General features: G+C 41.9%; 2 protein-coding genes across 4 annotated transcripts in view; both read right to left on the bottom strand.

The window, feature by feature from the left end:
• Window positions 1-2,941: 2,941 nt before the first annotated feature.
• On the bottom strand, window positions 2,942-13,230 carry FBXO39 (F-box protein 39). 2 transcript variants are annotated; one of them, XM_011958446.1, is made up of 4 exons: window positions 13,170-13,230; window positions 9,587-10,689; window positions 3,630-3,806; window positions 2,942-3,291 (listed from the first exon to the last, which is right to left on the bottom strand). In XM_011958446.1, exons 2-4 carry the CDS (start codon window positions 10,607-10,609, stop codon window positions 3,163-3,165), a joined length of 1,329 nt encoding a protein of 442 aa, XP_011813836.1. In that variant the 5' UTR covers window positions 10,610-10,689; window positions 13,170-13,230; the 3' UTR covers window positions 2,942-3,162. The 2 variants fall into 2 exon arrangements, with proteins under 2 accessions (XP_011813836.1, XP_011813837.1); XM_011958447.1 differs by having other exon boundaries at window positions 9,587-10,719; window positions 13,170-13,218.
• Window positions 13,231-16,457: 3,227 nt separating this feature from the next.
• XAF1 (XIAP associated factor 1) overlaps window positions 16,458-27,328 on the bottom strand; it is an 18,617-nt gene continuing 7,746 nt past the window's right edge. The window contains exons 7-8 of one of the 2 annotated variants that reach the window (XM_011958444.1): window positions 19,566-19,907; window positions 16,458-17,151 (exon numbers count right to left, since the gene is read on the bottom strand). In XM_011958444.1, the coding sequence (XP_011813834.1) occupies window positions 17,095-17,151; window positions 19,566-19,907 (399 nt within the window). In that variant the 3' untranslated portion in view covers window positions 16,458-17,094. The remainder of the gene's footprint in view (window positions 17,152-19,565; window positions 19,908-27,328) is intronic. The other variant, XM_011958445.1, reaches the window with a different exon arrangement.

Raw genomic sequence — 27,328 nt, 5'->3', positions numbered from 1 at the left:
CTCTGGATACCATGGAAAATCCTCAGTATTTTGGACTCCTTGAGGTCTGTTTGGGAATAAATGCCACCTGTGAGTGCCATGTGGTGGATGGTGAGTCTATGACAGTTGCAAATCCTTTGTCTGACAATGTCACCAACACTTCTCACTTCTGAAAACCTCAGCTAAGCAACTGTACGGGCATAGCACACAAGAGGCAAGGCAATCAAAATCTGAAATGTCACTTGTTAAAAGTGTTCTGGGATTTTATTAATTTATATCTATTGAAAAAAAGAACTCTATGCCATTGCATGCACAAAACCCTCAAAGGACCAGAAGTAATACAATGTCTATGGCATGGGTTCAGAAATTTATTATTATCATTGATCCTCCCTTCCAACCATGCTCTTCACTTAATAGAATTACGGTACAACAGACCCCAAATCCTCCTGCTGTGGGGGATAATATGTAGGAATTAAGAGCAGAGCTCTGGAATTGGGTTGGGTTTGACACTCACTTCCAGCACTTCCTAAATGTGTGATGGGGCAGGTTAGACTCGGCAACGCTTCAGGATCCCTCTAAAAGAGGGATAACAGCAGTCTCTACTTTCTAGAGTTGTGTGAGGATTAAATGAAACTAGGTGAATTTGTATCTAGCATGTAAACACTCAACCAGTGACCACGTGAATATCTGTCTGAGATAAGCTGGTTGGAGGAAGGGAGAGGGAATGGGTTCTTCGCATTTTGTTGTTTGGGTAGAAGAAAGAGTCTTGGGTTCTAAATCTGGAGACTTTGTCATTAGTTCTGCCACAAATTGGCCGTATGACTCGGGGTAAATTAACTTCCTTAGAGCCTGTTCCTTCATATATCAAACAAGATAAAAGTCAACACGGGCCAGGTGTGTGTGTTGCAATGCACGGAATTAATTTTTTTTCTTCATTTACACACAGAGAAGCTGAAACTCAGGGAGGTTACATTCTTACCCAAAGGCACAAGACAAGTGCATGGCAGGCCAGTACTCAACCCCAGACACCTAGCTCCAAAAGCCAGGTTTGGAGCCATCAAACTTGGCCATTTACGTCTATGTTCAACATCACAGACCCAGTCCCAGCATATTTGTGGAAAAATGAAGGAGACACAGCAAAAACAGAGGCAGGAGATTCGAGTCCATGAAGCCATTAAGTCAGGGGCTGAGTTCCTTCTGTGGGAGGGAGTTTCAGCTCTGAGCAGACTCCTCCTAAAAGTGGGGCTTTTCCTACTTCATCCAAGGGCAGTCTGGAGATTTCTATGCATCTGAGATTGGGCCCAGACAATGTCAATGTCAGGAGGTTTCCACATGAAGGTCAGCAGGTACAAAGGATTTATAAACTGATAATGTCAGTCAGTAGAAAATGTGATTCGATTTGCTCCATGGTTACACACACCTTTTCATGTGCACAGGTCAGCAGGAGTCAGGGTCCTCTAGTAAGAAGCTACTCTGGGGCCAGGTGTGGTGGCTCATGCTTATAATCCCAGCACTTTGGGAGGCTAAGACAGGTGGATCATTTGAGGCCAGGAGTTGGAGACCAGCCTGGCTAACGTGGTGAAATCCATCTCTACAAAAAATATGAAAATTATCTGGGCATGGTGGTGCATGCCTGTATTCCTAGCTACTTGGAGGCTGAGGCAGGAGAATTGCTTGAACCTGAGAGGCAGAAGTTGCAGTGAGCTGAGATTGCACCACTGCACTCTAACCTGGGCAACAGAGCGAGACTCCATCTGAGGACTAAGCTCTGATTTTTTTTTTTTTAATCTTGCCCAAATTCTTATCGAAGGGGTCTGAGGAGGAGTCATGCCCTACAAGCCATAAATTCTAGTCAGATGGGTTTTATTTAACCCTGTATATAGTGACTTTCCAATCTGACTCTGGCATAACAAGGAAGAAAATCAAAATGTTTTATCCCAAAATATATTTCCTTGCCATACCTTGAAATTGCCCTGCAAAGTCTCTTGTGGGAAAAACCCACATTCTATAGAGAATCTCCTTTCCCTTTTGTTTTCCTTCCTTCCTTTCCAGTTCCAGGAGATAATCAGCTAAGAGCCAGGGACCGTTTTAAGTCCAATAAGAAACATTTTACAACCTGCTCTCTCTGAAGTCAGCTATCTGAGAGCTTCCTTTGCGCAGTAAAACTTGGTCTCCACAATCCTTTATCTTAACCCAAACATTTCCTTTCTGTTGATCTCAGGTCTTCAGATAAACTCAACCAATTGTCAACCAGAAAATGTTTAAATTTACCTACAGCCTGGAAGCCCCTGCTTTGTTGCTCCGCCTTTCTGAATCAAACCAACATATTTCTTTTTTTTTTTTTTTGAGACAGAGTCTCGCTCTGTCGCCCAGGCTGGAGTGCAGTGGCCGGATCTCAGCTCACTGCAAGCTCTGCCTCCCAGATTTAGGCCATTCTCCTGCCTCAAGCCTCCCAAGTAGCTGGGACTACAGGCGCCCGCCACCTCACCCGGCTAGTTTTTTGTATTTTTTTAGTAGAGATGGGGTTTCACTGTGTTAGCCAGGATGATCTCGATCTCCTGACCTCGTGATCCGCCCGTCTCGGCCTCCCAAAGTGCTGGGATTACAGGCTTGAGCCACCGCGCCCGGCCAGTATTTCTTAAATCTATTTGATTGATGTCTCATGCCTCCTAAAATATATAAAAGCAAGCTGTACCCCGATCACCATGGGCACATGTTCTCAGGACCTCCTGAGGGCTGTGTCACAGGCCATGGTCACTCATATTTGGCTCAGAGTCAATCTCTAAAAATATTTGGCTCAGAATAAATCTCTAAAAATATTTTACACAGTTTGAGTCTTTTCATCAACACATCTCAAAAAAAAAAAAAAGGAAGCTACTCTGAGTGGCTTTGGGTTTTTAGCTCTGTGGATGAGTGAGGGTGTCAAAAAGCAAAACTGACAAAAAGAGAAATTGCACCTGGATAGTTGGTAAACATAGTGCTTTAAAGCCACCTGGAGCCTTCAGGTCATCGGCAGTCTCAGCCTTTGCTGGGCTGCTTGTGTTGGTATTGAACGGACCAAAAAAAAAAGAGAGGTGGGGAAGAGAGAGGAGCAAAAGGGCTGGCCATGCCCGAGTGTAGTTCTAAGAGAAATGATTTTCAAGTTCAAAGTGCTCCTAGCTTTCTTCATTTGTAGAGCGTTCATTACATCATAGGGTATGCGATGACAAAATAGTTAAGCTCTGAGTCGATCAGCTTTCTATACTTCCTGTAAATTTCCCGCAGGGTCCTGTCCTCTTCATTCGTCTCATATCTGTTTGTATAAATTCTCACCTGTGCCAACAGAGAAATACATCCACATATGAGCATACATACACACACACACACACACACACACAGACACATTGTGACTACACTTTTCAGGGCTTGACAATAACTTAAATGATCTACACATACAGTTGTTGAATCAGGAAAATATGTTGGCAGAATCAGGAAAAGACCAAACCCAACTGCTAGAAAAAAAGCTCCAAATTCCCTTCTGTGAAACTGCTGATTTCCAATGAACAGATGATTCTGTTCATTGCCTTATCTCTGCCCTTCATTCCAGAGCGGAAGTGCCATTCCCAGATGCTCCCACTCCACCCCGTGGAACCAGCCTGGGGGCCGCTTACCTTGAGCGTGCGCAGGGCACACTGCCGTTCTTTCTGACTCTTCAGGATCTGCTCCACAAAACTAACATCAAGGAAAGCCCAGATTTTGAAGTAAAACAGCTTCCTGCAGGATATGATGAGGAGGTGCAGCTCCTCGTCGAGTGACTCGTGGTTGTTGTTGAATTCAAAAGTTAATTTCTGGAAAAGCACCGAAAGGGAAGATGTGTGGGGGCAGAGATGCTGAGACTGGCTGGGTTGTCCTGTAACAGTTCCACGACCTGGCTCTGGGCCTGATAGCTATGATGGTTTGGGGGCTTTTAATTTTAGTTTTTAATTTTTGTGGTACATAGGTATGTATATTTATGGGGTATATGGGATATTTTGTTGTAGGCATACAATGTGTAATGATCACAATGGGGTAAATAGAGTATCCGTGACTTCAAGCATTTATCCTTTGTGTTACAAACAATCCAATTATACTCTTTTATTTAAAAATGTACAATTAAATGATGATTGACTATAGACACCCTGTCGTGCTATCAAATACTAGATCTTGTTCGTTCTTTCTAACTTTTTTTGTACCCATTAACCATCCCCACTTCCCTCTCCACCCCCTACTACCCCTCCCTGCCTCTGGTAACCATCCTTCTACTTTCTGTCTCCATGAGTTAAATTGTTTTAATTTTTAGCTCCCACAAATAAGTGAGAACATGCAAAGTTTGTCCTTCGGTGCCTGACGTATTTCACTTAACATAACGACCTCAGTTGCATCTATGTTATTGTAAATGAGAGAATCTCATGCTTTTGTTGTGACTGAATAGTACTCCATTGTGTGTATGTACCACATTTTCTTTATCCATTGACGGACACTTAGGTTGCTTCCAAATATTGGCTATTGTGAACAGTGCTGCAATAAACACGAGAGTGCAGACATCTCTTTAATATATTGACTTTCTTTCTTTGGGGTATATACCTAGCAGTGGGATTGCTGTATCGCATGTAAGCTCTATTTTTAGTTTTTTGAGGAACCTCCAAACTGTTCTCTACAGTGGCTGTACTACTTTAAATTCCCACCAACTGTATATGAGAATTTCCTTTTCTCCACATCCTTTCTGGCATTTGCTATTGCCTGTCTTTTGAATAAAAATCGTTTTAACTGGGGTGAGATAATATCTCATTGTGGTTTTGATTTGCATTTCTCTGATGATCAGTGATGTCGAGCACCTTTTGATATATCTATTTTGCCATTTATATGTCTTCTTTTGAGAAATACCTGTTCAGGTCTTTTGCCCATTTTTAATTGGATTACTATTTTTTTTTCCTATCGAGTTTGTTTGAGCTCTATATATTCTGGTTATTTATTAATCCCTTGTGAGATGGGTAGCTTACAAATATTTTCTCCCATTCTTCCTGTGGGTTGTCTCTTCACTTTGTTGACTGTTTCCTTCGTTGTGCAGAAACCTTTTAACTTGATGTGATCCCATCTGTCTATGTTTGCTTTGGTTGCCTCTGCTACTCAAGAGATCTTTGTCCAGTCCAATGTCCTAGAGAGTTTCTGCAGCATTTTCTTGTACTAGTTTCATAGTTTGAGGTCTTAGATTGAAGTCTTCAGTCCATTTTGATTTGATTTTCATATATGGCAAGAGACAGTGGTCTAGTTTCATTCTTCTGCATATGGATATCCAGTTTTCCTAGCACCATTTACTGAAGAGATTGTCCTTTTCCCAGTGTATGTTTTTGACATCTTTGTCAAACATGAGTTCACTATAGATGAATGAATTTGTTTCTAGGTTCTCTATTCTGTTCTGTTGGTCTTTACGGGATTAATAAATAACCAGAATATATAAGGAACTCAAAATCTGTTTTTATGCTAGTCTCATGCTGTTTTAGTGACGATAGCTCTGCAGTATAATTTGAAGTCAGGTAATGTGGTTTCTACAGTTTTGTTCTTTTTGGTCAGGACAGCTTTGGCTATTCTGCATCTTTTGTGGTTCCATATATATATAAATTTAAGATTCTCTGTTCTATTTCTGTGAAGAATGTCATTGGTATTTTGATAGGATACCTCTGAATCTGTAGATGGCTTTGGGTCGTATAAACATTTTGACAATATTGATTCTTCCAACTCATGAACATAGAATATCTTTCCATTTTTTGTGTCCTCTTCAATTTTTATAGTTTTTTGTGTCCTCTTCAAATTTTATAGTTTTCATTGTAGAGATCTTTCATTCCTTTGGTTAATTCCTAGGTATTTAATTTTATTTGTAGCTATTGTAAACAGGATTACTTTCTTGATTTATTTTTCAGACTGTTCACTGTTGGCGTATAGAAATGCTACTGATTTTTGTATGTTGATTTTGTATCCTGCAACTTTACTGAATTTTTTTAGCTGATAGTTTTTTTTGGTGGAGTCTTTAGGTTTTTCCAAATATAATATCACATCATCTTCACACAAAAATTATTTGACTTCATTTTCTATTTGGATGCCCTTTATTTCTCTCATCTGATTGCTTTAGCTAGGACTTCCAGTACTATGTCAAATGACAGCGGTAACAGTGGCATCCTTACTTTGTTCTGGATCTTAAAGAAAAGGCTTTCAGTTTTTCCCTATTCAATATGATACTAGCTGTGGGTCTGTCATATATGGCTTTTATTGTATTGAGGTATGTTCCTTCTACACCCAGTTTTTTGAGAGTTTTAATCATGAAGGGATGTTGAATTTTATCAAATGCTTTTACAGCATTGATTAAAATAATCATGTTTTTTCTTCTTCATTCTGTTGTTATGAGGTATCACGTTGATTTATTTGCATATTTTGAACCATTCTTGCATCCCTGCGATAAATCCCACTTGGTCAGGATGAATGATCTTTGTAATGTGTTGTCAAATTTGGTTTGCTAGTAATCTGTTGAGAAATTTTCCATCAATATTCATTAGGAATATTCGCCTATAGTTTTCTTGTTTTTGATGTGTCCTTATCTGGCTTTGGTATCAGGGTAATACCAGCCTTGTAGAATGAGTTTAAAAGTATTCCCTCTGCTTCTATTTTTTTGGAGTAGTTTGAATAGGATTGGTATTAGTTCTTCTTTAAATATTTGATAAAATTCAGCAGTACAGCCATCAAGTCAAGGGCTTTTCTTTGCTTCAGGACTTTTTATTACAGCTTCTATCTTGTTCCTTGTCAATGGTTTGTTAAGGTTCTGGATTTCTTCATGGTTCAATCTTGGTAGGCTGTAAGTGTCTAGGAATTTATCCATGTCTTCTAGGTTTTCCAATTTATTGGCATATAGTTGCTCATTATAGGCTCTAATTATCCTTTGTATTTCTCCAGTATTGGTTGTAATGTCTCCTTTCTCATCTCTGATTTTATTTCTTTGGGTCTTCTCTCATTTTTTTTTTTTATTTTAGCTAATGGTTTGTCAATTTTGTTTATCTTTTCAAAAACTTTATTTCCTTGATCTTTTGCATTATTCTGCTCCAATCTTTATTGTTTCTTCTACCAATTTTGGGATTGGTTTGCCCTTGGTTTGTTTAGTCCTTTAAAGTGTATCATTAGAATGTTTATTTGAAGTTTTTCTTCTTTGTTGATGTAGGCGCTTATAGCTATAAACTTCCCTCTTAATATTGCTCACTGTATCCTACAGGTTTTGGTATGTTGTGTCTCTATTATTGTTTGTTTCAAAAATATTTCAATTTCCTTCTTAATCTCTTCATGAAGCACTGGTTATTCAGGAGCATATTGTTTAATTTCCATGTGTTCATATAATTTCCAAAATTTTTCTTGTTATTAATTTCTAGTTTTATTCTGTTGTGGTCAGAGAAGATGCTTGTTATAATTTCAATTTCTTGAATGTTTTAAGACTTTTTTGTGACCTAACATGTGGCCTATCCTTGTGAATGATCCATGTGCTAAGGAGAAGAATGTGTATTCTTCAGCCATTGGATAAAAATTTCTGTAAATATCCTTTAGGCCCTTTTTGTTCCTAATGCAGATTAAGTCTGCTGTTTCTTTGTTGATTTTCTGTCTTGAAGATCTACCCAATACTGAAAGGGAGGTGTTGAAGTCTCCAGCTGTTATTATATCAGGATCTATCTCTCTCTTTAGCCCTAATAATATTTGCTTTATATGTCTGGGTGCCCCAGTGTTGAGTGCATATATATTTACAATTGTTATGTCCTCTTGCTGAATTGACTTTTATCATTATATAATGACTTTCTTTGTCTCTTTTTATAGATTTTGTCTTGAAAACTATTTTGTCTGATATAAGCATAGCTACTGCTGCTCTTTTTTGGTTTCTGTTGGCATTAAATATCATTTTCCATCTCTTTATTTTCAATCTATGTGTGTCTTTATAGGTGAAATACGTTACTTGTAGGCAGCAGATATCTGAGTCTTTCTTTTTAATCTGTTCAGCCACCTACATCTTTTGATTAGAGGGTTTAGTCCATTTATATTCAATGTTATGATTAAGTAGGAACTTACTCTGGCCATTTTGTTATTTGTTTTCTGGTTGTTTTGTGGTCTTCTCTTCCTTCTTTTCTTCCTTCCTGTGTTCCTTTTAGGGAAGGTGATTTTCTCTGGAGTTATGTTTAATTTCTTGCTTTTTATTTTATTTATCTGTTGTATGTTTTTAGATTTGAGATTACCATAAGGCTTGCAAACAACATCTTATAACTCATTATTTTAAACTGATGACAACTTAACACTGATTGCATAAACAAATAAAAACTTTTTACTTTGTCTCCCTAACAGTTTAACTTTTTGTCGTTTCTATTTGTATCTTGTTGTACCATCAATGTCTTGAAAGTTGTTGTTGTTATTATTTTTGATCAGCTTATATGTTTGTCTTTCTACTTAAGATATGAGTAGTTTACTCACCACAATTCCAGTGTTGCAATGTTCTGTGTTTTTCTGCATACTTACTGTTACCAGTAAGTAATAGTAAGTATACATCTTGTACCTTCAGATGATTTCTTATTGCTCATTAATGCCCTTTTCTTTCAGATTGAAGAACTCCCTTTAGCATTTCTTGTAGGACAGGTCTGGTGTTAATGGAATTTGGTGACTTTTTAGATAAGGGACATTGGACATGTAGTTCTTAGAGGAAGAGATGTGAGAATGATGGTGATCTCATCCAAGTTTGCAAAACTTGGAATTTGGAGGCAGTGTACTTGGAGTATACAAGGTGCTTGTCCCAGCCCTGCAGTGGACTGGCTGGGTGACTGTGGGCTGGTCACTGAACCTCAAGTTCTTCTGCAGCACGCAAGCACCATGATGATGTCTGCCCTACCCCACCTTAGGGGTTATATGGATCCCTAATGAGGTACTAGCACCTTGCAGTCCATCTATGTTTGTAGAGATACATAAACCTGTTAATATCAATTGTCACAACCACTGGGAGGTCCTTGGAAAGACAAAATGATCCTGATCTTACAGATGAGAAAGCTGCTAGATTAGGGAACAGCCCGAAACTCTGAGTTCTTCGGTTGTGTAAATCAAATTTGACTTTTTGTCTGGCCCGGTCCTCCCCATTCTATCTCCCCGGTTACCAGGCACTGGCACTGCTATAACCAGACAGATCCCCCAACTGAGATCTGACCACAGGAGTCACAGGGTCTCCTGCATGCTGCTGTGCCCTGGTGGAAAGGTAGGAAGAGGCAGCCCAGCCGCTCTTCACCTGCAGGGCACCTCCCGGCTCAGGCTTCATAGCTCTGAGTGGGGATTTAGGGTCTTTCCCTGGCTGACAGCTAACCAGATAATTCCTTGTGTCTACCACAGGGAGGAAGTGAGTAGCAGCTTTTGTTGCCTATTGTGGTCTTGGGAGGAGGGGAGGAGGCTTAGTTGGTGATATTTGCTAGAACTTCAATTTGAGATTGAGTGAACATTTGGGAGCCCAGCCAAGAGCAGGCAGCGGTGGGCTTTCTTCTGGGGAAGCCAGTCACCTAAACAGCAGTCACTCCTCACAAGTCCTACCTACCTGCAGAGTGTGCCGGAAGGTGGGCAAGAGATCTGTCAGAGTGGGTCTCATGGACCAGTCTGGGTCACTGAAATAGCAGCTTCTCAGACTGATGCTCCTGACTGGGATCTCCTGCAAGAGGATTCGGGCCAAGCGTTCGTACTTCATGATCCGTTCAAAGTAGAAGTTCACCTTCAGATTGGTGGCCTGCCTGGCCAGCTTGGCCCAGGACATACCCCAGATGACCTGTCCGTGGGGGTCATGAATGTGGCATTTGATGTTTATGGTCCAGAGGGTGCTGGCGTTCTCACACAAGTTCTCAAGCAGCTCGTCGGAGATACAGTTGTAGTTGAGGTTCAGCGACACAAGTTTGTGGAATGTGGACATGGTCTTTTTGAACTGGGGGCTGCTGTAGACAGCAAGGTGATGACTGAAGTAGTCCTCGATGTTGAGTTCCGAGATCACATTCTCATTCCTCAGGTGGCTGAGGGAGTGGAGAATGTGGCAGCCTTGCTCCACGGTCAGCCTGGCCCCTTTTAGGTTGAGGTAATCCAGGTGTTTGCCCATCTTCTTTAAGAAGAAGCTCAAGCTCCTGATGAATGAGCTCCTGATGCTGTTCCTCCACACCAGGCGGTCCAGCTCCAAGTGTTGGATGGAAAGAGATTTCAGACGGTTGTTGCTCTTACTCAGACAAGACAAGAGGCCCCGCATGGTGACCTGGAACTTCTTGGTCAAGACAGCATTGTAAGGATTCAGGAATTTGACCTCCAGGCGCTCCAGATAACGACCAAACTTCTTAACATACCAAAGAGCTGACTCAACTTCAGATGCATGTACCCTGGAAGGTCTCCCGCTGAAGGTGATGGTCCTGTACCGCCAGAGGTCAGCAGAATACATCATCTGGTTCCACTTTCTGCAGACAAGAGCAGCCCTGGACCTGTCCCTGTCTCCTAGCCACCAGAAAACACGGCACAGACACACGTCGGGCAGAGTGGCCCAGCAGCTCTGGTCTTGGGGCTGGATCAGTTCACTTTCTTCATCCATCCAGGAACTGGGATGTAGAGTGCAGCTGTGTGTTAGGCAGGGCTTCCAAAAACGAGGAAAGGAAAGCAATCACTTGCTTTCTGTGGGGAGTAAAAAAGAAGAGCCATTACCTGTCAAACAGAGATGAAACTCAAATGAACCAGCTTTCCCTGTGGTCCCAAGTGCATTAGGCCCTCTGCTAGGTGTGGGTGGTTCAATGATACATTCATGATACAGTCCACACCTGCAAGGATTTCATAGTCTATCCAGGGATACAGACCAGGACTCCATTATAACCCTGTGAGAGAGTGGGAAGGTTCAGGCAGACTCTAGTGCGGGGTAGCACACATGGAGGGTGACTTACTCTCTTTGGCTATACAGTGTTTGGAAGTAGAGAGGGCTGCTCAGAGGAGGTGATGTCTGAGTTGGGCTTTGAAGGGTGAGTAGGATTTGCAAGGCAGATCAGGTGGGCCTAGTGGTAGTGGTGGAGGAACTGATGCATTCTGGGCAGAGGGAACAACACGTGCAAAGCCACAGAACTGTGAATGTATGTGACGTGTTCCCGTTCAGGGAACTAAAAATGCTTTGGTCATCTGGCACTTAATTTGTTACGTGGGCTGGAAATGGAGGAACTGGATCACGTGGGAGCAGTGGGAGGTGCTGGATCAAGGGGTCCCGAGTGAAGGGATAAAGATTATGTCCTAGAGGCCAGAGAGTCCCACTTCCCATTTCCCCAAGATTTTGGAATCCTGACATGGCCTGTCCCCTTCCGGTATCTAGCTACATCGTGGACAGTTGTGTTTACATTCAAGAGGTGTAACAGCAGAACAGGGTGGAAAACGCCAGCTGAGGTCATGGAGAGCCATGAAGGTTGATGGGTCACATGTCTGGAAGCCACGTGGTGAGTTTTGAGGTGTGGAAAGGACGCTCTGCGGGGAGGGTGGGGAGAGGAAGGACGGTCAAGAGCGGAGTCCCGGCATTGTGGCGGGAATGGGGATGTGTTTGTGAGTTCTTTCGAAGACATGATTTGGTAACTGTTGAAGGAAGAGGTGGGGAAGTCTGGAAAGTGTCTGACCTGTGATCTGTGTCCTTGCCTTTTCTCCCAAGGGACCCACACACCCCTTGACATCCTCCTTCTGCTTTTAAGAAGTTACTTAAACATTTAACAAATGAAGAAATAGGTCTCTTCAACCACTTGTAAACTGCCCAAGGCTAGGGGCCTCCACAGCACTCCACCAAGCAAAGCTCCTAAAAGGTGCTGCAGAAGAGATAAGCCAATTTAAAAGCTCCACGAAGCGAAGACTTGGAATCAACTCAAATGCCCATCAATGATCAACAGGATTAAGAAAATGTGGCACATATACACCATGGAATACTATACAGCCACAAAAAAGAATGAGTTCATGTCCTTTGCAGGGACATGGATGAAGCTGGAAACCATCATTCTCAGCAAACTAACGCAGGAACAGAAAACCGAACACCACGTGTTCTCACTCATAAGTGGGAGTGGAACAATGAGAACACATGGACACAGGGAGGGGAACATCACACACTGGGGCCTGTTGTGGGGTGGGGGGCAAGGGGAGGCAGAGCATTAGAACAAATACCTAATGCATGCGGGGCTTACAACCTAGATGATGGGTTAATGGGTGCAGCAAACCACCATGGCACACGTGTACCTATATAACAAACCTGCACGTTCTGCACGTGTATCCCAGAACTTAAAGTATAATAAAATAAATAAATAAATAAATGCATGCTCCATGAAACCTTTTGGCCAGCAAGGTCGTAGGTGAGAAAAATCATCAGACTGTAGGGTGCTGTAGGGTGGGGTTGGAAGAATATGTTTGTCTGGAAGAGTTACTGCAAGGAGACTCGAAGTCCTATTTAATGACTGGGAGCCTCCCCTGATCCCTCCCAGATCCCATCAGAGGCAGTGTAGCTTAGTGGGTTGGATCCTAGCTATGCCCATTGCAGTCGGATGACCTTAGGCAAGTCCATTTCTTTGTGTCTCAGTCCTCACATCTGTAAATGGGGTAGTAATAGTGCCTTTCTCCCAGTGTTGGGAGGATTAAGTGAGCTGATACCTGGAAAGCACCGGGAACAGTGCCCACCCCATAGTGAACGCTGTACAAGAGCTGGCTGCTGTTAATAAGAAAGTGGGTGCTCAGGTGCTTCTGCAACGTCCCGTCAAGGAAGGTAGGAATACAAACACATCCATTTCACAAATACGGAAACAGAGATGTTGGAAGGTGAATAAAGTTTCCCAGAGAGAACGTGCAGTAAGTGGGGAGATGGGATTCGAACCCAGGGTTGTTCCACCATATCACACAGCTGCCAATCAGGGAGGGAAATCTAAAGATGTCCTACCCACCGCGGGAGGAGAGTTGGCCCGGCAACTCCTGCTGCCAAAGACGCTTCCCAGAGGAGGTGATGAGAGCAGCCCGCCTCCCCTACGCCAGCCTCGGGGCATCCCACTACCACCCCAGCCTGCTCCCGCCCACGCTCGCCCGTTACCCGTTCGCTGAGCCCTGCTCGGGCTGCGCCCAGTTTGGGCTGCAGGGACTGCGAGCGCGCCTGCCTGCCCTGCCCGCGCCGCTGCTGCTCCGACGCCAACTCCGTGGGCGCCCGGGGTCTGCGCCTTGCTCTGGCCCAGGCTACATGCCAAGCTCGGGCCGCCTTTGTGACGCGCCGCCACCTGCAAGACTTTGTTCCTGCCCCCAGGTCTCAGTCCCAAACCTACAGTTGCCAGGTCAGTGGATCCCCTGTGCAGAGGGCCAGACGGGGCCCTGGCCAGGCGTCGCGAGGCCGGAGGCTCGGCCGGCGCTCCAGGGGAGGATGGCATGCTCCTGCCCTTCCTTCTGCACGCAGGGAAGACGTTCAGCCCCAGACTTGGGGCTCAAGCCCGTTCAGTTCGTTGCCTTTCCCATCCTGACCCAGCCCCGAGTTTTTTTTTATCGAAGCCACCGCAGCGTGCTCAGCCCTTGGGTCCACTTTCCTCTCTTCAGACAAGGCTCCCAAAGGAAAGCCTTAAGCCCCAGACTTACCTGGGCAAGACAAAGCTAGAGAACTGCTTCCACCGTCCCGTCAAGGAAGATAGGAATACAAACACATCCATTTCGCAAATACGGAGACGGAGGTGTTGGAAGGTGAATAAAGTTTCCCAATGAGAACGTGTAGTAAGTGGGGAGGTGGGATTCGAACCCAGCGTTGGTCCACCATACCACACAGGTGCCAACCAGGGAGGGAAATCTAAAGACGTCCTACCCACCTATTTTCCTCCCCTAGCAGAGGCGGGTGCCCTAACGGGGTCTCCTCAAAGCCCAGGCAGAAAGGTGGGAGTGTGCCATTTGCTGCTGGATAGGTTTCATTGCTAGGCTTCCCCCAGCCACTCTCCTTGCCTGAAGCCTTCGAAGCTGCCCCTCTCCACTTCACCTGGCCCTTACCCACTGTCCCAGCCTCGTTTCTTTCTCCCTCCCTGAACACCTTGTGTTCCCCTTTCCCTGAGCACTGCCCTCATCCTGGGGTCCCGGTGGTTGCCATCCCTGGCCCTAGAAAACCAGTGCGGAACCCAAAGAAAGGTGGAAGAGCAGCTTTTCGAGAGGTGTTTTTAATTCTTTGGGGACAAAGCCGGGTTCTGTGGGTGTAGAGTTCTCCAGGTACTCCAGGCTGCAGGGCCCAGAGGTTTAATCAGAATTTTCAGACAAAACTGGAACATTTCTTTTTTCCCCTTGTTTATTTGTAGTCCTTGGACAAACCATTGTCTTTGTTGGAAAGAAGGAAAATCGTCCAAACGTTTTTCCTTTAACTTATTTTTTTTAGGTTTGGAGGCACATGTGCAGGCTTGTTGTATAGGTAAACTGCATGTCACGAGGGTTTGTTGTACAGATTATTTCATCATTCAGATAAAAAGCATAGTACCAGGTAGATAGTTTTTCAATCCTCACCCTCCTTCCATGCTCCAACCTCAGGTAGGCCCCAGTGTCTGTGGTTCCCTTCTTTGTATCCACGTGTACTCAATGTTTAGCTTTTACTTATAAGTGAGAACATGTGATATTTGGTTTTCTGTTTCTGAATGAGTTCATTTAGGATAATGGTTTCCACCTCCATTCATGTTGCTGCACAGGACATGATCCCATTCTTTGTTATGGCTGCATAGTATTCCATGGTGTATATGTGCCACTTTTTTTTTTTTTGAGGCAGAGTCTCGCTTAGTTGCCCAGGCTGGAGTGCAGTGGCATGATCACTGCTCACTGCAACCACCATCTTCCAGGTTCAAGCAATTCTCCCACCTAGCCCTCCCAAGTAGCTGGGATTACAGGCACTCGCCACCATGCCCAGCTAAGTTTTGTAGTTTTAGCAGAGACAGGGTTTCGCCATGTCGGCCAGGCTGGTCTCAAACTCCTGACCTCAGGTGATCCACCCGCCTCAGCCTCCCAAAGTGCTGGGATTACAGGTGTGAGCCACCGCACCCAGCTGCCACATTTTCTTTATCCATTCTACCACTGATGGACATTTAGTTTGATTCTATGACTTTGCTATTGTGAATAGTACTGCCGTGAACATTTGTGTACATATGTCTTTATGACAAAATGCTTTAGATTCCTTTGGGTATATAACCAATAATGGAATGGCTGAGTCAATGGTAGTTCTGATTTAAGTTATTTGAGATATTGCCAAACTGCTTTCCACAATGGCTGAACTAATTTACATTCCTACCAGCAGTGTATAAGCATTCCCCTTTGTTTGCAGCCTCACCAACATCTGTTACTTTTTGACTTTTTAATAATAGCTATTCTGACTGATGATAGTATCTCATTGTGGTTTTGATTTGCATTTCTCTAATGATAAGTGATGTTGAATATTTTTTCACATGCTTGTTAGCCACGTGTATGTCTTCTTTTGAAAAGTGTCTATTCATGTCCTTTTTCCACATTGTAATTATGTTGTTTGTTTTTTGCTTGTTAGCTTATTTAAGTTCCTTATAGATTCTGGATATTAGACCTTTGTCAGATGCAGAGTTTGCAAATATTTTTTCCCATTCTGTAGGTTGTCTGTTTACTCTGTTGCTAGTTTCTTTTGCTGTGCAGAGCCCTTTAGTTTAACCATGTCCCATTTGTCAATTTTTGCTTTTGTTACAATTGCTTTTGGGATCTTTGTCACGAAATCTTTGTCCGTTCCTATGTCCAGAATGGTATTGCCTAGGTTATCTTCCAGAGTTTTTATAGTTTGGGGTTTTACGTTTAAGTCTTTAATCCATCTTGAGTTGATTTTTGCACCTGGTGTAAGGAAGGGGTTCAGTTTCAATCTTCTGCATATGGCTAGGTAGTTATCCCAGTACCACTTACTGAATGGGGAGTTCTTTCCACATGGCTTATTTTTCTCTACTTTGTCAAAGATTAGATGGTTGTAGGTGTGTAGCTTTATTCTTGGGCTCTCTATTCTGTTCCATTGATCTGTGTGTCTGCTTTTGTACCAGTAACATGCTTTTGTACCAGTATCATGCAGTTTTGATTACTGTAGCCCTGTAGTATAGTTTGAAGTTGGGTAATGTGATGCCCCCAGTTTTGTTCTTTTTGCCTAGGATTGCTTTGGCTTTTTGGGTGCTATTTTGGTTCCAGATAAATTTTAAAGCATTTTTTTTTCTGACTCTGTGAAGAATGTTATTGGTAGTTTGATAGGAATAGCATTGAATCTATAAATTGCTTTGAGTAGTATGGCCATTCTAACAACATTGATTCTTCCTATCCATGAGCATGGAATGTTTTTCCATTTGTGTTATCTCTGATTTCTTTCAGCACTGTTTTGTAATTTTTGTTGTAGAGATCTTTCATATCCCTAGTTAGCTGTATTCCTAGGTATTTTATTCTTTTTGTGGCAATTGTGAATGGGATTACGTTCTCAGCTTGGATGTTGTTGGTGTATAAAAATGCTACTGATTTTTGTACATTGATTTTGTCTCCTGAAAGTTAGCTGAAGTTGTTTATCAGATCTAGGAGCTTTTGGGCCAAGACCATGGGGTTTTCTAGGTATAGAATCATATCATTTGCGAACAGAGATGCTTCGACTTCCTCTCTTCCTATATGGTTGCCTTTTATTTCTTTCTCTTGCCTGATTGCTCTGGCAAGGACTTCCAGTACTATGTTGAATAGGACTGAAGTGCCTTGTTCTAGTTCTCAAGGGTAATGCTTCCAGCTTTTGCTCATTCAGTATGATGTTGGCTGTGGTTTTGTCATAGGTGGCTCTTATTATTTTGAGGTATGTTCCTTCAACGCCTGGTTTGTTGAGGGTTTTTAACACGAAGTCAAGTTGAATTTTATAAAAAGCCTTTTCTGTATCTATTGAGATGATATGTGGGTTTTGTTTTTAGTTCTGCCAAACCTTTTCTTTTAAAGCCCAACAAATAAAACCCATCACGTTTCACAAGACCACCACAGCAAATAGGCAGGAAAGCTAGTGTTAAAAGTGAAATCTTTTGAATTGGTAGTACCTTTTCTTTTCCAAATCTAGCTGAAATTTCTCACTTGTTTTCCTTTCGATGAAGCTAACCACCGGCATTTCTCCTAAGAAACAGATGTAAAAAAAAGTTTGATATGGTTAAAGTAGGAAGTGCTAGCTCCTAGAATATCTCTGGATATTGCTGTCCCTTGTTACAGAGCATGAGCCCTGCCCAAAGACTGGAGTGTAATGGCACAGAAAAGGTCAGGAGCCCGCTGAGCCAGGAGTACAGGAGGCTTGCAACAAAGTTTAACAGGGGCCTGTTGCTATCACTGGGTGGAGGGACAGATGGGAGAACACTCACACCATGGAATCGTAGGCAGCCATTAATAAAAATAAAAATAAGCCATATTGTTTGGCTTGTAGGGATTTCCTTGGGTATTGCTGAATTTACATTAGGATGTAAAGAAATGTTGGCCAGGCGTGGTGGCTTACGCCTGTCATTCCAGCACTTTGGGAGGCCGAAGCAGGTGGATCACCTGAGATCAGGAGTTCAAGGCCAGCTTGGACAACATGGTGAAATCCCGTCTCTACTGAAATGCAAAATTAGCTGGGCTTGGTGGCAGGTGCCTGTAATCCCAGCTACTCAGGACGCTGAGGCAGGAGAATCGCTTGAACCTGGGAGGCAGAGAGTACAGTGAGCCAAGATCCTGCCACTGCATTCCAGCCTGGGTGGACAAAGCAAGGCTCTGTCTCAAAAAAAAAAAAATAAAATAAAATAATGTATGTAACAGGACTCCAAATGTATATGTTTGTATGTCATCATGTAAGAAATTGCTAAATAAAATACAGGGTGCCCCAGTTAAATTTTAATTTCAGCAAAACAATCATTGCATGGAACATACTTATACTCAAAACAATTCTTTGTTTCTCTGAAATTCAAATTTGACTGAATGTCCTGTATTTTTATTTGCCAAATCTGGCAACTCTGTTATGTAAGGATGGAGAAAATTGTGAAAGGAAATATACCAAATTGTGGGAGGCCAGGAAAAACGGCACTAGTAACACCCTCAGCAAATATGAAATTAGCCCATTTTTGTAAAATTATATGCTTATGTGCATACATAGATGCATAAGGAAGTTAAAAAAAAAAGTTTTGGCCTGCTAAGTCTTTTGTAAGGAGCATGCATCATATACTAAGTGAAAAAGGCAAGTGGCAGAGTAATAAGTATAGTAAGACAGTATGTGCAGAAAAAGAAACAAGTAAAACCTTATTTAGGTTTGTATACACAAAGATAGAGCTTTGAAAAGATGCCCATAAGACTGTCCATATTGGTATCTCAGGGTATGGGGTTGGAGAAGTAGGGTTAGCTTTGCTTTTATACTTCTTTATATGATATTATGTCAACTAGCTCCAACAAAATCTAATACTTTTGTATGTTGAAAAAAAATAAACAAATTTTTTTAAGTGAGGCATTTAGTCTGGAGCTTAAGAGCACAAACTTTGGAGCTATATACATAGGGACTCAGGCTGGATCCTGCCACCCTCTAATTGTATAGCCCTTGGGAAGTTACTTTACCTTATCTCTAAAATGGGGATGAAATACATGCCTATTGTTTATGATGAAGATTATAAAGAGTTCTGCATTGTAACTGGCACACCATGGTTAACAACCTCTAATGTCAATTGTTATTATTACTAGAAAATAACCTAGGACGGGCAGGGCACGGTGGCTCAAGCCTGTAATCCCAGCACTTTGGGAGGCCGAGATGGGTGGATCACGAGGTCAGGAGATCGAGACCATCCTGGCTAACACGGTGAAACCCCATCTCTACTAAAAAAACACAAAAAACTAGCCGGGCGAGGTGGCGGGCGCCTGTAGTCCCAGCTATTCGGGAGTCTGAGGCAGGAGAATGGCGTAAACCTGGGAGGCAGAGCTTGCAATGAGCCAAGATCACACCACTGCACTCCAGCCTGGGAGACAGAGCGAGACTCCATCTCAAAAAAAAAAAAAAAAAAAAAAAAAAAGAAAATAACCTAGGATGTAAAAATCAGGATATTCAGGGAGATGCCTACAAACCCTGATCTTCTTGAAGCAAACCTTGATCTGCTGGAGGTAAGCCACTGACTGGCTTAGGATCTTGACCAAGACATCTCATCTCTGGACCTCAGTGGCATGTCTACACCATGAGAGAGATAGACTGGGTCTCCACTGCTTTATTCGTTTACTCAACAGTTTTGGAGCACTTGCTGTAGGTCAATCCCTGGCCTAGAAGCTAGAGACACAGAGATGAGGGACCTGGCTCCACCTTCAAAGACCTGGCTTGAGTCCAAGGTGACTCAGTCTCTCGGAGATGATGCAAATAAACCAGGTGGTAAGTGCTACGAGAGAGTGCATTTGGGCACCCAGAGAAGCAGGAGTCAGAGAAAAGAGCCTTTTCAGCCACAGCATTTGTTATGGCTTTCAGGTGTTGGACTTTTTAAAGACACAGTGCAGATGGTGTACAGCATGGTAAGCGGAGAACAGAGGCTGAGTACCTGATGTTGATTTAGGATCGGCAGAGGAAGCAGGATGCCACACTGAGAACATCTCCTCAGAATATCATAGGCTGTTCTATCTCCTCTAAGAGAGCTGGTCCTGGGCTTGGGCTCTGACATCAAAAGTGGATCCAAGCTTTTGTTGTTGCCTCTTGGTGTTTTCTTTGATGAACTTTCAGAATGAAGAGAAAATCTGTTTATACTAATTGTCTTCGGACGAACATCTTTCTTCATCGTGGAGGTTTGATTTTCAGTGGCTTGACTTGGAAGAGATGAAGAAAGAATTTTTGGCTTTCCAACAGGAAAACGTTTCTTAAACTCTGAGTCTGGACAACATTTACCCTGCAATTGTGAATAATGTATCAAATTTTAAAACGACTTCAGCTTTCATGGTCAGAAAATACAGTAGACTAGATAACACAAAAAATTCCCACTGTAAACACTGTTATATGCTGTATAAAATGTGACAGACATTCAATTTAATAGCTGGCTTTGTGGGAAAGAAAGAAAATTTTGCATTCCCGGAATGAAGGTCTGACTGGTTGCTATGGTTTGAATGTGTCTCCTCCAAAATTCAGGTGTTGCCAATGTGATGGTATTAAGAGGTGGAGCCTTTGGGGGTGATTAGATCATGAAAGCTCCTCCCTTGTTAATGGGATTAGAGTCCTTATAAAAGAGGCTTCATGAAACATTTGGCTACAGCCTTCTACTCTTTTGCCTTCTACCATGCTAGGAGGCAGCAAGAAGGCCCTCACCAGACACCAAATGGTGGTGCCTTGATCTTGAACTTCCCAGCCTTCAGAGCTGTTAGAAATAAATATCTGTTCTTTATTATTACCCTGTCTGTGGTATCCTGTTATAGCAGCACAAATGGACTGGTTAAGCACAGGAGTTGACACTGGTTATGGGAGATGCAGGGTCAATTTTGTAACTAGGGCCTTGGATGAGAGGAAATCCCATCCACACAGGAGGGGAATTGGAAGTAAGACTCTATTGACCCTGCATAAAGCTGGAAGCTTTAAAGGGTAAATTGTGGTGGGTAAGAGGAAAAGTATCAGCTAATGAGAAAAGGAAAGTGGCAAGGAAGCTTTTCTTTCTTGGGCTGGTATTTGAGTGTGGAGAAGAAAACTCATGCCCCTGAAAACTAAAAATCACAGGTCCACGCCATTCCTGTGTTTGGGATTAGGATTTACTTTAGCTTCATGGTCTGGGAATCCCTGAGCAGAAGAATTAACACAAACACTGAGATGTCTGGCAGAAGCAATCACAAAATTCCTCTGGAGGGACAAGAGCCTCAAAATAGGTCATAGAGGATCCTCATAGGTAGAGTCCCGCCAGACAAAAACTCACAATCCAAAATTACAAACACACAGGGAAGCAATCGCCTTGAGTAAGAGTCACAGACACAAAAGTAGTAAGATTAGCCTCCAAGAAGTTCAGGTAATGCAACTATAGGATAGAGACTGTAAAATAAATTAATTAAAAATGGTTAAATCTGGGAAAAGAATAACATCTCATGAAAAACAGAATAGGCAAATTTGAAATTTTCTAATTTGTAATTAGCAAATAATAACTTTATATATTCATGTGATATTTTAATATATGTATACATTGTGGGATGATTAAATCAAGTTAATTAACATATCCATCACTTCACATACCTATCTTTTTTTTGTAGTGAGAACAAAAATAGGCAAATTTGAAAGAAAGATAAATTGAACTTCTAGACATGAAAAATGCAGGTATTGAACCTAAATAGATGGGCTAAAAACAGCAGATTAGATTTGGCCAAGAAAGAATGAATGAACTTGGAGATAATTTGAGGAAATTACCCAGAATACAGGAGATAGAGATAAAGAAAATATGAAAGGTTAAGAGACATAAGGCTATTAAAAGGGGAAAGATTACATGAAAAAAAGAGAGACATGAAGGTAGAATGAGAATGTTTAATACACATGTGTTATGTTCCAGAAGGAGAGTTGAGAGAGTGTGGAAGAGTTAGGGAATGTTGGGAATTCAAAGAGATAATAGATGAGAATGTTCAGACCTGATTAGTGATATAAATCTTTATATTAAGGAAAGAGAAATCCTGAGCAGTAGAAAAGCAAACACATTTGAGTACACTGTTCTGAACAGAATGAATAAAAATAAATCTACTCTTAAATACATTACAGGTAAAAGGCAAAGAGGATCTTGAAATCAACCAAATAAAAAGATTACATACAAAGGAATGGCAATTAGACTGAAAGAAAATACACCAACAGCAATAACAGAAGTGGGACAGCAGTGAAATAATCTACAAAATGGTGAGAGAAAATAGCTGTTAATCTAGAATTTGATATTCAGCTAAACTATCATTCATGAATGCAAAAAACAAAAAGCATATTTTCAGGCAACGGAAGATTTACCACTCAAGGTTCTTGGCGAAGAAACTGCTGAGATGTGTTTCAGGAAGACAGAAATCTTACCCAGAAGGAAAGCTTAGGATCCAAGAAAGAATGTGAGCAAAGGGAAGGGTAAACTTGTGAGTATATCCAGCCGGACACAGTAGCTCATGCCTGTAATCCTAACACTTTGGGAGGCTGAAGTGGGCAGATTACATGAGGTCAGGAGTTCGAGACCAGCTTGGCCAACATGGAAAAACCCCACCTGTAAAAATACAAAAATTAGCCAGACATGGTGGCACACCCCTGTAGTATCAGCTACTGGAGAGGCTGAGGCAGGAGTACTGCTTGAACCCTGGAGGCAAAGGTTGCAGTGAGCCAAGATCGTGCCATTGCACTCCAGCCCAGGCAACAAGAGCGAGACTCTGTTTCTAAAAAAGAAAGAAAAAAAGCAAAAACAAAAAACTTGTGAGTATATCTAAACAGGCATGAGTTACATAAGTAACAACAATAATCACTAAAGAGGGGTAGTATGAAAGCAAAATGAAACAAAATTCTGGCAGCATTTTCATGTAAGATAGGAGTAGAGGATCAGCATTAACATGTTCTCAAATTTATATACTGTTTGTAAGGAGAGTAGAGCTAATGACTAATTTTAGACTTTATTAAGTCAAGTATTCATATTAAAATGTTAAGGATAACTACTGAAATGATAGAAATAGAATGTAAAATTGCTGAATCAGTAGAAAAGAAGAAAGAGAATAAAGAAATCTTGCTCAATCCAATAGAAGACAAGGGAGAAGCAAGCAGCAGCAGCACCAGCAGTAGTAATGAACAAGAGTGGTAAATGCAAGGCCCCAAAACAATTGAGGAAAAATTATTCTTAATATCATTGAGAGTGATAAAGGCATTGTGATTAAGAAAATGACTGTATTTTTGAGATATGAAAGAATGATGGTGAAATAACAGGATATCTTGGATTTGCTTTAACATACTTTAGAAAAAAGAAAACAAAGAATAGTTCAAGTCTGGAAAACTTTTGATTTCCACACGTTAACAGCTATTTTTTCTTAGCACTTTGAAGATTATTCCACTGCATACCCGCTTCTATTATTGCTGCTGATATATTTTCTTTCAGCCTAATTGCCATTCCTTTGCTTGTAATCTTCTTTGGTTGATTTCAAAGAAATCAACCTTTGCCTTTTACCTGTAATGTATCTAAGAGTAGATTTATTTTTATTCACCTTGTTTAGAACAACAATTGTTGTATCTGGGGAGTGAATACATGAACGTTTATTGTATTAACTTTCTACTTTCATATTTGTTTGAATTTTTTTGTAATTAATTTTATTTCTTTTATTTTTAGTGGACAAGTAATAATGATACATACTTATAGAATACAGAGTGATCTTCTGTACATGTATACAATGTGTAGTGGCCAAATCAGAATTGTAATACATTTTTTTCTTTTTTTTGAGACGGAGTCTCGCTCTGTCGCCCAGGCTGGAGTGCAGTGGCCGAATCTCAGCTCACTGCAAGCTCCGCCTCCCGGGTTTACGCCATTCTCCTGCCTCAGCCTCCCGAGTAGCTGGGACTACAGGCGCCCAACACCTCACCTGGCTAGTTTTTTTTTTTGTATTTTTTAGTAGAGACGGGGTTTCACCGGGTTAGCCAGGATGGTCTCGATCTCCTGACCTCGTGATTTGCCCATCTTGGCCTCCCAAAGTGCTGGGATTACAGGCTTGAGAATAAATTAAAAAAAAAAAAATTAAGATGGTCAATAGATTCTATAGCCACTCAAGCTATCATTTTCAGACATATAAGGTCTTAAAAATTTGCCTCTCATGCTTTCTTTCTCAAGAAACTATTTAGGATATGTTCTATCAAACAAGGAGTAACCTAAGAAAGAGAAAGATGAGACCTGAGATTCCTGCGATTTGGGAATCAGAACTCCAACCATGGAGAGAGTGGAAGAAATTCCAGACCAACAGCTAATCATCAAGCCTGGAGAATAACATGCTTCCAAAATGAAATGGATAGACTATCTGATGTGTTTAGTTGTACTCGGGAATTTTCATATCTGCTAGAGAATATTAGGGATAATTTAATGATAAGTACCTAGAAAGTGAAGCAAATGAAAAACTGAAGCAATTATTAAGTCCAGGGAAAACAAAAAGTTGTAGGAGAAAGCACACATAATCACAGTTCACGTGAAAAACCATTTATAATGTTTACGTGGTTATACTAATGTAATATTGAATATTTATTTAACCAGAATGAGTGAAATCAATAAATTGAAAGGATGAAATGAAGAACTTTGGTGGTATATGTGTGGGATGGGTGGTATAAGAAAGTGAAATCTATACTCCTAAATCCTTATAAGTCAACAGGTAATATCTAAAATTGGAAAAAATGTAAGAAGGTGCTTTAGACATATGAAGCTGATTACTGGAATAAACAGCTAAAAGTGAAAGTAGAGTATTTGTGTCTGGGGAGTAGTTAGCATGAATGGGAGCAGTGGAGCTTATAGTTTTACTGAGGCGGTGGGAGATAATTAACAAGGGCCATCATAAGTAAGTAAATTAGATAATATGTTAGAAGTTGGCAAATGCTATGGAAAAAAAAATAATAGAAGAAGGTAAGGGGGTAGTAAATATATGATGGAGAGGGGTTGCAATTTTAAATAGGTTGTTGTGGTACATCTCCTTGAGCAGGTACCATCTGGGTAAAGACTTGAGAGAAGTGAGAGAGTTAGCTCCTGGAATAAGGTGGGGAAGGTGAAGAGGTAGCTTCCAGCCAGAGGCAGTAGCCAGTGAAAAAGCTCTAAGGCATGGTATGCTCAAGAAACGATCAGGAGGCCAGTGAGCTGAACAGGAGTAGTACGTGAGATCAAAGAGGTGATGAGATAGGAAGGGAGGCAAAGATGACATAGATCTCTAAGGTCACTGTAGTTTTGAGTTTGCATAAAATGGGGCAAGAATCAGTACAGATATCTGAACAGAGGGGCCAAACAATCTGACTTGTATTTTTCAGGCATCACGTTGACCACTGTGATGAGAATAGACTGCAGGGGGCAAGGTGAGAAGTAGGAAGACTGTTTAGGAGACTGCTGCAGCATCTGGGCTAGAGAAGATGATGGTTCATATCAGGGTAGCAACACGGAGGGAAAGAGAAGTCGAGAGTGAAACTGAGATTTTGGCCTGAACGACTGGAAGGATAGAGTTGCCATTAACTGAGATGGGCCAAGCTGTGGCAGACAGGATTCCATTTCAGATGTGTTACATTTAAGATGTCTATGAAGCATTCAAGTGAAGATGCAGTAAATAGTAATATACAAATCTAGAGTTTGGGGAGAAAAGCCTAGACTTAGATATAAATTTGGAAGTGTCTGACTACATATGGCATTTTTAAAAATCAAGAGGTAGGATGAAACAATCAAGGAAGTGAATATAGGTAGAGACCAGAGACTAAGCCCCGGGGCCCCTCAAAATTAAGAGGTTGGGGAGGTAGAGAATGAGAGACCACCAAGGTCACTGAAAACCATGAGAGTGTGGTACCCTGGAAGCCGAGAAGGTGCGTTAAGGAAGAGGGAGTGATGAGCAGTAAATGCTCCCCATAAATTGAGAACTGAGAACTGAGCATTGGATTTAGCAATGCAGAGGTCATTGATTTTGACAAGAGTAGATTTGGTTACGTTGGAGGGCGAGACTGGAGTGGGAATAAGAATGGGAGAAGAAAACATGGAGGCAGTGACTAGAGACAACTAGTTCAAATGTTTTTCTGAGGAGGGCAACAAAGAAGCAAGATGGTAGCTTGTAGGAAATGGGATCAGAAGTATTACATGTTTTTCTGGTTTTAGGTCATGTTAATAAAAAGTTAAGGCTGGGCGTGGTGGCTCATGCCTGTAATCCCAGCACTTTGGGAGGCCGAGACGGGAGGATCACGAGGTCAGGAGATCGAGACCATCCTGGCTAACACGGTGAAACCCCGTCTCTACTAAAAAAATACAAAAAAACTAGCCAGGCGAGGTGGCGGGCGCCTGTAGTCCCAGCTACTCGGGAGGCTGAGGCAGGAGAATGGCATAAACCCGGGAGGTGGAGCTTGCAGTGAGCTGAGATCTGGCCACTGCACTCCAGCCTGGGTGACAGAGTGAGACTCTGTCTCAAAAAAAAAAAAAAAAAAGAAAGTTAAAGATTGAAAACCACAAACCACCTAGTATACATGATTTCAATCCTTAATTTTCAAAAATTAAAAAAGAAAATTCTTTTCACGCAAGACCAAAGATTCACCATTGATATATACATATTCAGTAGTGGTACCCCTTTAAAAACTTATTGTAAGAAATGTTAGGACATCCTAGAGTTTTGAGACTTTGTTGTTGCCTGTGTGTACAGCTCATTTAACCTCTCCCTGTTGCAGGACAGAGAGGGGAGAATTGCTGGAGCAGTGTAGCAAAAACCTTGTGTGACCTTGTGTAGGCAGAAAGAGAGGATATGGTATACCAGTAGGAGGGGATAGGCTTTAGATGGGCACATAGAAAGCTCCTTTATGGTTAAGAGGTGGAAAGGCAAAGTAAGTGAGTGTGGATGCTGCCAAGGAGATAGATCTGGTGTTGGCTGGTCGTGGATGTCTTCTTTTACTGAACAAGGAGATAAACCATTATCCCCATTTTCCTCAAAAGAAGAAAGAAGCTCAGAGAGGTTACATAGCCAGTAAGGGGCAGAGCAGAACTAAAATTCAGAGTTTCTGAGCACAAATCCAGTTCCATGTGTACTGGAGCTCCCCACCTCCCTGCAGCCTTCAAATAAGTATGTAGGTAGGGGCCTTGGTTGCCAGGCTGAACATTTGAAGGGGAGTAGTCACCTTCACTCTTGTTTGGGTGCTCACCAAATATTTTCTCATTCAAATAGAAGACATGGACCACTTATAGCATTGAATAAACATCAGTACTAAGGAAAACAAGTCAGTAGGTGATTTCCATGTACAGTGGAGGCTGAGAATCCCGTGGCTGGGACAGCGAATCTCAGACTTGAAATGCCTGGGAAATCATGTGACCCTGCATATTCTGATTTAGCATTTCTAGGGGGAGGGCCTGAGAGTCTGCATTTCTAACAGGATCCCAGGTGATGCTGATGCAGCTGGTCCACAGACTGCACTTCAAAAAGCAAAGAACTGAAAGGTGAAAACAATCCGAATGTTTATCAACAAGTAGAGAAACAAAATGTGGGATGACCATAAAAAGGCCATTAACATTGGGAGGCCGAGGAAGGCAGATCACCTGAGGTCAGGAGTTTGAGACCGGCCTGGCCAACATGGTAAAACCCCGTCTTTACTAAAAAAAAAAAAAAAAAAATACAAAAATTAGCCAGGCATGGTGGC

The sequence above is a fragment of the Colobus angolensis genome, unplaced genomic scaffold, assembly GCF_000951035.1.
Source record: "Colobus angolensis palliatus isolate OR3802 unplaced genomic scaffold, Cang.pa_1.0 Scaffold47, whole genome shotgun sequence".
NCBI classification, from domain to species: Eukaryota; Metazoa; Chordata; class Mammalia; order Primates; family Cercopithecidae; genus Colobus; species Colobus angolensis.
This window is presented reverse-complemented; position numbering and strand designations above follow the sequence as displayed.